The sequence below is a fragment of the Equus caballus genome, chromosome 7 (genome assembly GCF_041296265.1).
Source record: "Equus caballus isolate H_3958 breed thoroughbred chromosome 7, TB-T2T, whole genome shotgun sequence".
Taxonomy (NCBI): Eukaryota; Metazoa; Chordata; class Mammalia; order Perissodactyla; family Equidae; genus Equus; species Equus caballus.
The window spans coordinates 500,303-512,891 of NC_091690.1; the positions used below are offsets into that span (position 1 = coordinate 500,303).

The 12,589-nt window shown below is 65.8% G+C and overlaps 1 protein-coding gene and 2 long non-coding RNA genes across 5 annotated transcripts; 2 read left to right on the forward strand and 1 right to left on the reverse strand.

Moving 5' to 3' along the window:
• The first annotated feature begins 21 nt into the window (after nt 1-21).
• On the forward strand, nt 22-3,263 carry LOC111774160 (uncharacterized). 3 transcript variants are annotated; one of them, XR_011440300.1, is made up of 2 exons: nt 22-2,283; nt 2,849-3,263. It is a non-coding gene; the product is annotated as an uncharacterized lncRNA (long non-coding RNA). The 3 variants fall into 3 exon arrangements; XR_011440299.1 differs by having other exon boundaries at nt 22-1,513; XR_011440301.1 differs by having other exon boundaries at nt 22-1,407.
• Nucleotides 3,264-4,940: 1,677 nt separating this feature from the next.
• CNN2 (calponin 2) lies at nt 4,941-11,632 on the forward strand. The gene is made up of 7 exons (XM_023644316.2): nt 4,941-5,117; nt 8,240-8,361; nt 8,731-8,797; nt 8,905-9,042; nt 9,899-10,015; nt 10,168-10,314; nt 10,651-11,632. Exons 1-7 carry the CDS (start codon nt 4,941-4,943, stop codon nt 10,924-10,926), a joined length of 1,044 nt encoding a protein of 347 aa, XP_023500084.2. The 3' UTR covers nt 10,927-11,632.
• On the reverse strand, nt 10,182-12,179 carry LOC111774163 (uncharacterized). The gene is made up of 2 exons (XR_011440302.1): nt 12,040-12,179; nt 10,182-11,739 (listed from the first exon to the last, which is right to left on the reverse strand). It is a non-coding gene; the product is annotated as an uncharacterized lncRNA (long non-coding RNA).
• Between the last annotated feature and the right edge of the window lie 410 nt (nt 12,180-12,589).

The window sequence follows — 12,589 nt, forward strand, 5'->3', positions numbered from 1 at the left end:
GGGCGGGGCTGCGTCGGGACTGCTGTTTTGCATGTTGGCCCCCAGAATCCTCTGCGGCTGCGAGGCCGCGTGTGGGAGTCAAAATTAGTCAATATGGGAGGGTTTTAAACGCGATCGAAGACAGCTAAGGAAGTGTGACGGGAGGACATGTTCCTTTGCATGGTGCTCTCGAGAAAGCCATGCCGGACAGGTTGCATCAAATTGGCATAACTGTAAAGCACTTTGTTCAATGCCCTTCAAATAAGCCGGCGGTTGGCGTGTTTGTCCGAGAAAAGGCTCCAGCGCGTGCAGCGAGCTTTTGCGTGAGGGTGGGCCCTCCTGACGTCACTAAAACTCCTGGCGTCATAGGGTCCCGCCGGGCTCTGCGCCTGGCTGTTCACGAAGGTCGGGGACTGGACGAAGCTCCGCCCTCCTGCCCGTCGCGGTGCATCCGGGGATTTCGCACGGGGGCTGTGGGTCCCGAGCCGGGTTTTGCCCATCTGGTGTCACCACGGCAGTTTCTTTTCTCCTCCAGACCCTCGTCCCTGCTGCGCGCCCCCTGCGTGACCTTGGCCCGATGGTGACCTGGAGGACCGCACGGGACTCAGAGCCCGTGCCGGCCACTAAGGGTGCGTCCCAGTCCTTGTCCTTGTCCCGTGCCACCTGCGTGACCTGCGTCCAGAGGGACTAGGACTGGATGGGACTGGGAGCCCGTGCCGGCCACTAAGGGAGCGTCCCTGTCCTTGTCCTTGTCCCGTGCCCCCTGCGCGACCTGCATCCGGAGGGTCAAGGACTGGACAGGACTGGGAGCCCGTGCCGGCCACTGAGCTGTCCTGAGCCGCGTCCTCCTCTTGGCCGCCGCCCGGCTCACAGGTGGCCAGCCCGTCCCCCGCCCGCAGCCGGCACATTCCGCAGTGTCCCCGCCCGGGAGGGCGCCTCGGGCCGTGTCCTCATCCTTGACGTCTGGCGCCTCCGCGAAGGAAGAGGACGCCTCCCGTGTCACCACGGCGCACTCCCGGGCAGGGGGGCTGGACCCAGCAGGATCCCGGGAGGGCAGACAGGGGACACGGGCGAGGACGCACAGTGGACACCCGGGCCCGCTGCAGACGGCGCCCCAGGGCCAGTGCCCGGCGTTGAGGACACAGAGCCCGGGACCAGCAGGGACACGAGCGGTGTCCACTCTGGCTCCCGACCGAGAGCATCCCCCGCAGGGGTGCAGAAGAGGTTGTCATCTTCTTGTCCCGTAGAAGGCGCCCTGTGCAGGCACTCAGTAGGCGCTCCATGAGTGCACACTTGAAATTATTATGGGTCACCGCCCAGGTCACTTGTTAGTCACAAAGGAGGAAATAAAACATCTTTCCCAACGCAGGGCGCGGGTGGATGTCCCCTTGGCGTGGGGAGTGCAGCCGGCCTGGCCGCGGGCGGCGGGTGGGTCTCTGATGCGTCCAGCGAGGTCCAGCGCCTTAGCCAGACCCGGTGGCGGAGACGGACGGGTTTCGGAGGAGGCCGCCGGCGTCACTGTGACTCGTCTGCGGTGGGCGGTGGCGTTGGGGCAGGTTGGGGGCTTCACTCAGGCTCGCCGAGAAGGGGACCCTGGAGCAGGGGCGGGAATGGGGACAGCGGGCGACCGGGGTGGGAAGAGCGTCAGGCAGAGGGCCGGGGCCGCGGGAGGGGCCTGGAGGGCACGCGGTTGGGGGGCAATGGGGAGCCCCCGGGGCATTGTGAGCAGGGGAAGATCCTGACCTGAGCTGACAGGCTTATGGTCACTGCCTGTTGCTACTTTGTTGCTGTCCCACCTGCAGGTGTCCTGGCCGGGAAGTGGCACCAGGCAAGGCCCGTTTGCAGAGAGCGAGGGGCTGTCTGAAGCCCGGGCTGCACGGCCCAGCCCAGGGTCCTGCCCTGACCCCCGGGGTCCCACTCAGAGCCCCGTCACCGCAGGGACAGGATCGCCCAGGGGTGGCTGCCCGGAAAGGGCTGCAGGACCCTTGCTGCACCTGCAGCCCTGGAGCCAGACCCCTGAGACCCCCGGGGCCCAGCCCACCGCCCGGGCACCCGAGGCTGAGGCTTGGTGGGGGGGGCGGCCCTGCTACCCCAGTTCCTCCAGCCGTGGCCCCCCGCCCGCGGGCATGGCTGAGGTCACACCCCGGAGTACCTGGGGACGTCCCCCGTAAGCCCCCGCAGTCCCCCAGGGTCAGTCCTGACAGGGAGCGCCATGGGGTCAAGGGCAGAGGGTGGGGCAGCCGCAGAGGCCCCGGAACCCCCGCCCCGTTCCTGCAGTTGAGGCCGAAATTCCTGAGATTTCAAGTGAGTTGTCAACAAGCCCTCATCTCGGGTCACCCTGGGCGGCGTCACTCCGAGAATTCCACGTATTTCCACACATTCACCGTTCCCTGTGGCCGGCAGCCCCAAGGGCAGTGGGCGAGTCACAGACGGGGAAACTGAGGCACAGAGAGGTCCAGCCCAATTGCCTGAGGTCACACAGCCAGGCAGGGCGTCAGGACCCGAGCCCAGGCTCCCGCATTCTGGAAGTTGGGGTCCTCGGCGGAGTTTCCCCGATTGTCACAGCCTAAGCTTCCGAAACCCTGGGATCTAGAATCCTGGGATGTCCATCCAAGTCTGGATTCCTCGGGTTCTGGGAGGCTGCGGGTGTAGACGAGGAGTCGTTGATAACCCATTTTTTGTAAAAGACCAAAAAGCCAGTATTTGCAGCTTTGCGGCCCACAGGTGCCTGAGTCCAGCTGCAAACGTGTGGGCACAGCCGGGCCGAGGGAGCTCCGTCCGACTAGACCTGAAATGCGAATATTATATGATTTCCACTTGTCGTCAGAGTCTTCTTTTGATTTTTCTTTTTTTTTTTTTAACTTTTTAGCTTGGGGACCACCCCCCAAAAAAACCGCAAAAGAGTGTCCGGGTTGGGCCCGCGGTCCAGAACACACCGGCCAGTAGGAACGTAGCACAAACCACACCCGCAGTTCTCAGTTTTAAGCCACATTAAAGGACCGAAACGAGGACAGTCTCGGAAACGGTTCCCATAACTCGGTGTCTCGGAAACGGGATCATTTCAACGTGTGATCGATGTGAAAGACGATTAACGGGGCCTTTCACCCGCTGCTGCGCCAGGTCCGAGAAGTCCGGCCCGACCCGGACGTGGATGCGCCCTCGGAAAACCCGCGGCCAAAACGGACCCGCCAGGACGATTCCCGAAACCTGGATCCAGCGTCGGTTTTTAAGTTTGCGTCAGAATTAACTCAAGTCAAATAAAATGAAGCCTTCGCTTCCACGGCCGCGCTGGCCACACGTCCAGTGCTCGCGAGCCGCGTAGCCGGTGGCCACAGAGGCGGCCGGTGCCCTGTGGGGCCTTTCTGTCATCTCGGTCCCCTTGGTCAGCCCGGGCGGGAGCCCCATCCGCAGGCGGGAGTGGGGGGCGTGACCAGGTGACCCGCGGGCGTGGGGCTGGCAGCCACCCATCGCCGCAGGCCGGGCAGGCGGTCGAGGGACCCACTCGAGCCCCCTTTCCCGCTGCCGGGGCCTCCACAGCACCCTGGGTGCCGCTGCAAGGGGTCCACCCAGACCCCCGAGTCCGTCCCACCCTCCCAGCTCCCAGCCTGGACACCACCAAACTGCACGTTCCCACATCAGAGCCGTTGGCTCATGGTTGACCCCCCCCCCACTGGCCACTGGTCCCCATTTCACAGATGATAAACTGAGACCCAGAAGGAAAGGGACTCACCCTTGACCAGCCAGCTCGGACTTGAACCCTGAAGAAAGGAGCCGTCGGCCAGATGGCCCGGGAGAATGACAGGTGGAGACAGAAAACAGACTTCCCGGCAGTGAGGCACCAGGGGCGAGTCATTTCCAAACCCGTGCAGAGCCCAGGCAGCCACTTGTGTGTCAGACTCCTACTCACACCTCAGAACCCCATCTCTGACGTCCCCTCTTACATGCAGCCCCTACTCCCCGCTCATGTTCCTGCACCCCAGTCCCCTCTTTCTGTCTTGTGCCTGCTCACCTGGGTGGGTGGGGGCTCCTGTGCCTGGCTCCGTCTTCCCAGAGATGGGCAGGGCCAGAGTTACAGTCTCCCGGGACCCAGAATCACCCAGCAAGGGAATGGCCCAGAGGCTGCGTCAGGGAACGTTTGATGAATGAATAGCTGTGTGAATGAATGAATGAGTGACTGACTGAATAAGCAAATCCGTTTATTCCCTTATTGATTGATCCGTACATAGACACCACCTACTGAGCACCCACTGTGTGCCCGGCCTGGTCCACTGGGCAGGCTCAGCCCTACCCCCAGGGCATCTCCTGATCGACACTCTCTGCTATTCCACCCTCCTCCCCATTCCACTTCATCCTTCAGCCCAGAATTCAAGGCCCCTTCTTATCCCCCCCTTCCCCAGCTTATCTGATTAATCCCTAAAGGTTTTCAACCACAAACAATCCCTTCCTGTCTTTGTACCTTTTGCTCTGCCAGCAACACTTAATCCCTTTGGGACTGGCAAACTCCTATTCACCCCTCGCAGCCCCAGCTCCCATGGCCCACTCCTCAGAGGAGCCGGCCCTAGTTCCCTTGCCCACCACCCAACTACCGGAGTTCCCAGGAGGCAGGGGCCAGACTGGGAGGCCCCTCTAAGTGGCAGAAAGTGGGGGGGGGGGGTCCTCATTCGTGCCGCAAGGGAATTCGGGTGCCACCCAGCAATCCCCCCTCGCCTATCGTGAGGCAGAAGGGTAAACTGAGACCCAGAAGGGGTGCGGGAGCCGCCTAGGAGCCCCCAGCGGGGTGAGGGCAGGAGGGCCCCGTCTGGGCGGCTCAGCGCCACCGCCGTGCCTCAGTTTCCCGTCGGTTCCGAGCGGCGAGGGGCCGGGCCCGGGGGGGGGCGGGGGGGGTGGCGGGGGGTCGGGGCGGCGAGGGGCTCCGGAAGTCGGCGGCCGCAGGAATCCGCGCGGCGCGGCCTTATAAGGCCATGTGCGCCGGGCGCCAATCAGCGGCGGGGGCGTGGTCGCCGGCTCCCGGGCGCCGCCGTCCTCCCGTCCGTCCGTCTGTCTGTCCGTCCGCCCGTCCGTCCGTCCCGCCGGCCATGAGCTCCACGCAGTTCAACAAGGGGCCCTCGTACGGGCTTTCGGCCGAGGTCAAGAACCGGGTGAGTGGGGACCCCCCCCAGCTCCCGGGGCGCCCCCCATCCCCGACTTCCGCGGGCCCCCCGCGGGCCCGACCCCGGGGGTTGGGGGGGCACCGCGAGCTCTGCACCCGGGGCCGCGCGGCCCTTCTCCTCCTGACGTCTCGGGGGGCCCGGGGCGTCCCCCCGAATCTGGAGGGGGGCCCGTGAGGGCTGCGATCTCGGGGGAGGCGTGACCCACCCGTCCCCCCATCCTCTAGGGCCGCTCGGGTCTGACCTCTGCCCCCGCCCCGCCCCCAGCCGCAGGCCCCCCCCCCACTGTCGCCCCCACAGCCCGGGGGTCCCCCGCGCGCCCCCTCGTCCTCATCCCCCGGCCGCACTTCTGCTTTCGGGGCCCCAGCAGCGGCGGGAGGAAGGGGGCGGGGCCGCAGCCTGCAGGAGGGTGTGGCCCCCCCCACAGGAATTTCCCGACCTCTCACACCTGGCGGGGGGCGCCCAGGGGAGGCTGGAGCCCGGGGGGCCGCCCGGCTGCTCCCCACCCCCCACATTCTCTTTGTCCGGGTCTGACACGGTCAAAGGGAGAGCAGAGGCCTCGCTCACAGCTCGCCGGGGTCCCCTAAATGCGACCCTAAAATGTGTGCGTTTGGCAACCTGGAAACGCCAGGTGGAGACACTTTTTGACAAAGCGCTTGTGGTGCCGGCTCAGAGAGGGGCAGACACTTCTGCAGGGTCACACAGCAGGGTGGGCCCGTCCCGGGAATGGGGAGCAGGGGGGTCATCCCAGACCCAGGGGCAGGTCCCAGGACTGACAAGCCAGGTCGCTTCCAGCCCGCTGGGGGTTTGTCATCCCCGCCCCCACCCCCCCCCACACACCCTCCCACCAGGCACCTGGGAATGTGGCCCCACAGCCGCGGCCGCGGGGGACCTGCCTGGGCACGCTGAGGGCACAGCCCCGCCAGCCCCCGCCGGGCACCTGCAGGTGGTGGCACGGGGAGGGAGGGCTCTGCCGGTCCCCGACCCCCTGGGGCGCACCGTCCCGCCCTCCAGCCCTAATTCCCCGGGCTGCTCCTTGGCGGGTTTGCCCACGGGGCTCAGAGACGCGGCTGAAGCTGCCGGCACCGCACAGCTCGCGGGAGGCAGAGGGAGACCCAGACCCGCCACGTCCTGCTCCTGGCCGCCTCCCGGGGGGCAGCAGGAAGCGGGTGAGGACAAAGCCCCCCAGCGGGACCGGCCTTGGAGATCAGCTTCCCGCGGCTTCGAGCCCACAGCCCCTCCACTTTACCGGCTGCTTAAGAGGAGGGCGACCCAGAGACCCTGCCGCCCGGCCCCCGTGCCTCAGTTTCCCCCCGGCCGGCTGGCACGGAGGCGGGCCGACGTCCAGTGCGTGTCTCTGAGGGGCCGTGGCCGCGGGATCTCCGGCCGCTGGCGGTGGGGGGGGGGGGTCTGGCCCGCTGGGAACAGCTGGTCCCCATTTGGGGGAGGCCGGCTGCATTCCTGGCAGTTTGCGGCCGGCAGGAATGCGCGGGCAGCGGGGGAGGAGGGCCGGCCCGCCGGGCGCCTCTGCGCGACCCCAGCCCCGGAGCCGTCGGGGACGGGACCCAGCTGGGCGCGCGGACCGGGCATCCAGACCAGCCCGCCCGCCTCAAACGCGCCTCTCGGGACGTGACCCCCTGTCTGGCTCCGCGTGCGGCCGGGGCGGCTCCCCGAGGCCGTGGGAACCGGGAGGCCGAGGCCCCAGGGGGCCGGGCTGGGCGGATCGGGTGACTGACCGGCCTCCCGCCTCTGTCCCCCGGGCGGCTCAGCCCTGATCCCGTGTCGCAGGGTTTGTACGCAGGGACCAGGAAGGGGGCTGGGGGTCCCTGACATCTTAGGGCTCCCCCGGGCTTTCTCGGCCGTCCATACTCTGAGATGCCGCCGACGGGGACGGGGCCCGTGTGCGCTCGCGGGCAGTGGGTGTGCGCTGACGGGGCCCATGAGCGTTTTTATCAATCGACTCCCAGTGGTGACAGGGGCAGCCCTGAGTTGCACAGCAAAAAGCACGACGGGGGACGGCCCATCAGCAAGGAGATGGATCACACAGCAGAGGGTGGTGACCAAAGCACGGGTAGGGGGGTCAGGCAGGGGCGGCGAGAGAGGGGTGCGAGGAGGGTCGTCATGGCGGGGGCCTCAGGGGAGTCCTCTCTCGGGAGGGGAACTTCCAGCTGTGCAAACATCTGAGTCAGAAGTGACAGCATGTGCAAAGGCCCTGAGGCAGTCACTGGTGTGGCCAGTTCAAGGGGGTTCCTCAGTAAGTTAGACACGGAATTATGACCCAGCCATTCCACTGCCAGGTACACACCCCCAAGAATTGAAAACGGGTGTTCAAACAAAACCGGTACACGGATGTTCCCAGCAGCACGATGCACAATAGCCAAAATGGTGAAAGTCACCCAAATGTCCATCAGTAGCGAATGGATCGGTCTGGCCATTCAGTGGAATATTGCAGAGCCCTGAAAAGGAGCGAGGCCCTGACACGGCTGCACAGGGACAGACCTGAACCCACGACGCTCAGGGAGAGATGCAGACACAGAAGGACACACAGCGTGTGACCCCAGGGACGTGAACAGACAGATCCACAGACAGAGAGTGGGCTGGTGGGGGCCAGGGGCTGGGCAGGAGGGGGCGGGGGTGATGCTGATGGGGACGGGGGATCTTATTGGGGTGATGGAATGTTCCGGAAACGAGAGAGAGGTGCTGGTGGCACAACGTGGTGAGTGCCACTGAATGGAGGCTCTGACATGGGAGATGTCACGTGCGTCTCAGCACATTCACAAACGAGGGCAGAGAGGGGTCAGCGTCTGCTGCCGGGGGAGCGAGGGGGTCTGACGGCCCAGATCCCGCGGGGGCCGCGTGGGGTCCGGCATCGTTTTGGGATGTGGATTCGTGCCCGTGTTTCTCCGCGGGAGGTCCCAGCGGGGCTGCGCCGTGGGGGGTTGTCTGTGCCCAGGGAACGGGGCCGGATCTGCTCGGGGCGGGGTGGTGTGGGGACCTCCAGGACCCTCTGTCTCTTCTTCCCTTGGAGTCGCAGACCCCTCCCCGGCAGGCGCTTCTCGGGGCCGCCGCCGGGCGCGTAGTCACCGCGCACCCCGCGACCTCTGCTCCTCCAGCTCCTGTCCAAATACGACCCTCAGAAGGAGGCGGAGCTCCGCGGCTGGATCGAGGGCCTCACCGGCCTGTCCATCGGCCCCGACTTCCAGAAGGGCCTCAAGGACGGGATTATCCTGTGCACGTGAGTGCAGGCGCCATGCGCGTCCCCCCCAACCCCAGGGCTGTCGCGAGTGGTGTCCCCACCCGCCGCCTGCCGCCGGAAGCTCCTGCCTCGAGGGGTCCCCAGCTCCTTCTGGCTCCGCTTCCTCCGGTCCCGTCGCTCTGTCTGTCCCCGCGCTCGGCGGTTCCCGTTACAGCCCCTACACGGGCCGTGCTCACGGGCGGGTGAAGGCGGCACTGCGAGAGGGGAAACTGAGGCCCAGAGAGTGAGGCAGGAGGGGGCCGTGGAAGGTATGCGCGTGGCCGAGATGAGAGTCGTGGCCCCTGAGGTTCCCCTGAACTGACGGGACGTCCCGTGTCCCCCCCAACCCACCCCGACCCCGTCCCCCAGACTCATGAATAAGCTGCAGCCGGGCTCCGTCCCCAAGATCAACCGCTCCATGCAGAACTGGCACCAGGTGAGGGGGCCGGCGGGCCGGGCCGGGGTGGGGGGCAGGGACCCCGCCATCTGACAGGTGGGCCGACTGGGGGGTCCCCTCACCGCCCTTCTCCCGCCCCCTCGCAGCTGGAAAACCTGTCCAACTTCATCAAGGCCATGGTCAGCTACGGCATGAACCCCGTGGACCTGTTCGAGGCCAACGACCTGTTCGAGAGCGGGAACATGACGCAGGTGCAGGTGTCTCTTCTCGCCCTGGCGGGGAAGGTGAGGCCCAGAGAGGGGCAGCCACCTGCCCGGAGTCACACAGCGAGGTCGACTGACGGTGGTAGATTTACGGGCCCGTTCCTCTGCGAGTCTCTCTGAGCGCCCGCGGGGAGGCGCGGGCCGCCCCGAGTTCGGTGGCGAATCGGACAGACACGGTCCGCCCCTTACGGGCTCACGGTCTGACAGGGGAAGAGACAACGAACAAACCTTTTTTTTTTTTTTTTTTAAGGTTGATATTTTGGAGCAGTTTTAGGTTCGCAGCCAAAGTGAGCAGCAAGGTCCAGAGATTTCCCATATAGCCACCCCCCCACACCCCCCCCCCCCCCCCCCCCCCCCCCGCTGTCAACATCCAGCCATGGGCCTCCATCGACACCTCTTTATCACCCACTTGTTCGGGGTTTCCCCTTAAGCTCCTAAATCGTTTTTTTGTAAGTTATCAATTGTGAGAAGTTATAAACTGAAGGAGAAGAATTAGGCCGACGACGTCCAGGGTGGGTCGGAACAGTGTTTCAGGAGGAGGGAACAGCAAGGCTGAGCGGTGGGAACAGGGAGGACAGCGTTCGTGTCGGGGAATCGGGTCCCGAGTGGTGTTCTCGGCAGTGTTGCCACCAGGGGAGTGGAGGCTCCGGGGGGACCGGCATCCGGGGAGCGTCGGGGGCCGTGGCCTGGACAGGGGGGGGCCGGGGGTTGGGTGGAAGGAGGTGATGGACGGTGAGAGAGAGGGGGGCGTGCTGAGGCCCAGGCACCGAGGCGTCGGCAGTGGACAGGGCGGGCGGCAGTCACTCCCGGTGCCCCCCCGGCCGAGCCTCGTGCTCCAGCCCAGCCCCCTGGTGCTCCCGGCGCCCCTCGCCTCCAGGCCAAGACGAAGGGGCTGCAGAGCGGCGTGGACATCGGCGTCAAGTACTCGGAGAAGCAGGAGCGGAACTTTGACGACGCCACCATGAAGGCCGGCCAGTGCGTCATCGGGCTCCAGGTGGGCGCCAGGCTCCTCCAGCCCCGACCGGGGTGCCCGGCGGCGGGAGGTGGGCTTCTGAGGTGACACGCGGGCCCCGTGCAGCCGGTCGGTGGCCCCTGGAGCTCGGGGCGGCATCCCGAGGCCCTGACGGTCCGGCCGCCACCCTGCAGATGGGTACGAACAAGTGTGCCAGCCAGTCGGGCATGACGGCCTACGGCACCAGGAGGCACTTGTACGACCCCAAGAACCACATCCTGCCGCCCATGGACCACTCGACCATCAGCCTCCAGATGGGCACCAACAAGTGTGCCAGCCAGGTGGGCCCCCCGGACCCGCGGCCTCGTCCCTGTCGTCGGACCCCCCGCTCTCTGGCTGTGCCTTCTCTGTCTCCACCTGGGCTCGCCCCGTGTGTCCCCGGGGAAGTTACTCCCCGGCTCTGTGCCTCAGTTTCCCTCAAAGGTTCCCAGGGAGAAGGTCGTATGTCACAGAGTCAGGAGAGAGGGGGCGTCTGAGCAGGGCGTGGTAGGATGCATAGGAGTTTGCGCCGTGAGCACCAAGACAGAGAGATGGGAGCAGAGTGGGAATTTGGGACTGCTTGCCTCCCCTGGGGCCCCTGGTCCCATCCTCACCCTGACGCCCTCCTCCCTCCCCAGGTGGGCATGACGGCTCCCGGGACCCGGCGACACATCTATGACACCAAGCTGGGGACCGACAAGTGTGACAACTCCTCCATGTCGCTGCAAATGGGCTACACGCAGGGCGCCAACCAGAGCGGCCAGGTCTTTGGCCTCGGCCGCCAGATATACGACCCCAAGTACTGCCCGCAAGGCCCCGCAGCCGACGGCGCTCCAGCGGCCGCCGGCGACAGCCCCGGCCCGGGGGAGGCCCCGGAGTACCCCCCCTACTACCAGGAGGAGGCGGGCTACTGAGGTGTCTGCCCGCATCATCGCCCCGTCTGGGTTTTCGGGTTTTTCTGTGTTTTCGTCTTGTTTTTCCGCATGTTCCAGCGCTGCCCCCGGGGGTCTGTGGGGAAGGCTGGAGGCTCCGGGGGCGGGGCGTGCGGGGTGGGGGTCCTGCCCGGGCTCGTCCTGCAGCCAGGTTCCCAGCAGGCTTTGGGCCGAGCTGGGGGGGTGCGGGGGAGACCCCGGGCAGGTAGGGGAACCGGCCCCGGAAGGTTTCCGGTTGCTTCATCTCCTCTTCCGTCTTCTCTGCTGAGCAGTTTGTGGTTTCTGTGCCCGCAGAAGTTGCAGGCAGTTTTAACAAGAGAAAGATGCTTCTTTTTTTTTTCAGGGGGGTGGGCGGGGACGGTGCAGGGGGTGCTGGGGAGGAAGTAGGTCCCCTGGGAGACGGCCAGGCCACAGTCCCGAGATGTTTTGTGTGTTGGGATGGACTGGATTTCCTGAGGCCCAGACGGGACAGTGGAGTTCTGAGTGGTTGAGGCAAAGCCAGGCCCACTCCGCCCCCCCGAAACTTGTCCCCGCTCCCCCACCCCGCCCCCCGCCGCCAAGTACTGCACAGGGACCCCCACCCCGAGGCCCTCCCGGGGACCAGCCCCCACCCAGGAGCCCTGGGACCAAGAGATAATGTGAAATACCAACTGTGGACCAAAGGCAATAAAACCTCTTTCTAGGAAAAGGTGCTGGGAGAGTTGGTGTCCAAGGCCGTGGGGGATGTGTTGGCTCGGGTCCCTTCTGGGGGGGACGAGGGGGGTACCGTCCATCTCAGTCAGTCCCCACAGCCGCCTTGGGAGAGAGGAAGCTGAGGCCCAGGGCACAGCCAGTGTGGCTCCAAGAAATGATCTGAGGGCCAGGACCCGGGGCTGGGGAAGGGACCGGCCTCCTGGCTGGCTGGGAGGGAAGTGGGGGCCTCCACCCCAGGCCCCACCCGACACTACAACACCCAGCTCCAGCCCTTTGCTTGTGATTGGCTTGGCCTGGAGTTCCCTCCCTGGCAAACTCCTATTCATCCTCGAAGCCCTAACCCCGAAACCACCTCCTCCACGAAGCCCTCCCCACACCGTTCAGAGCTGTGGATCCGCTCACTTGTTCCATCTTCCCCGACATCTTGTGAAATGTACCGAATTTGCGGGCTGGGAAACAGATCTAAAGGTTTTCCTCAAAGTGGGGGTGACCATTATGACCCAGGACTCTGATCTTAGAATGTTGGGGGCCCTCTCCCCCTTCTGCCACCACCTGGCCCACTGTAGGGACCAAGGAACGTTTGTGGGATGAAGGGATGGACGAATGATGACTAGTCGAACCCCCATTTTCTGGATGGACAAATGGACTCCCAGGGTTATAGAGTCTGGCTAGGCCTGGGGTCCCCTAGGGGAGGGGTGACGAAAGGGACCTCCTGCAACCGGGAGCTGCGGTGTCGCAGGCGGCTATGCGGCGTAGGGGGACAGCCTGGCCGGTATGTCCAGAGGCCCGGCCGCGTGGGGGAAGCCAGGCGCCTCGCTGCCTCATGGTGATGCAGCAAGAAGCGAGCGGCCCCTTTAAGAAAGCCGGCTGGGCGGGGCCCCGCCGTGGCCCCGCCTCCTCCCTTGGCGCGCGCGGCTCCAGCTGGGCCACGGCCCTGAGTGGCAGGCGCGGC

Coding starts and splice junctions, on each gene's coding strand:
- CNN2 (XM_023644316.2), top strand. CDS start 4,941: ATGTGCGCCGGGCGCCAATCAGCGGCGGGGGCGTGGTCGCCGGCTCCC. Junction 5,118..8,239: donor CGGCCGAGGTCAAGAACCGG/GTGAGTGGGGAC, acceptor CTGCTCCTCCAG/CTCCTGTCCAAATACGACCC. Junction 10,016..10,167: donor AGTGCGTCATCGGGCTCCAG/GTGGGCGCCAGG, acceptor GCCACCCTGCAG/ATGGGTACGAACAAGTGTGC.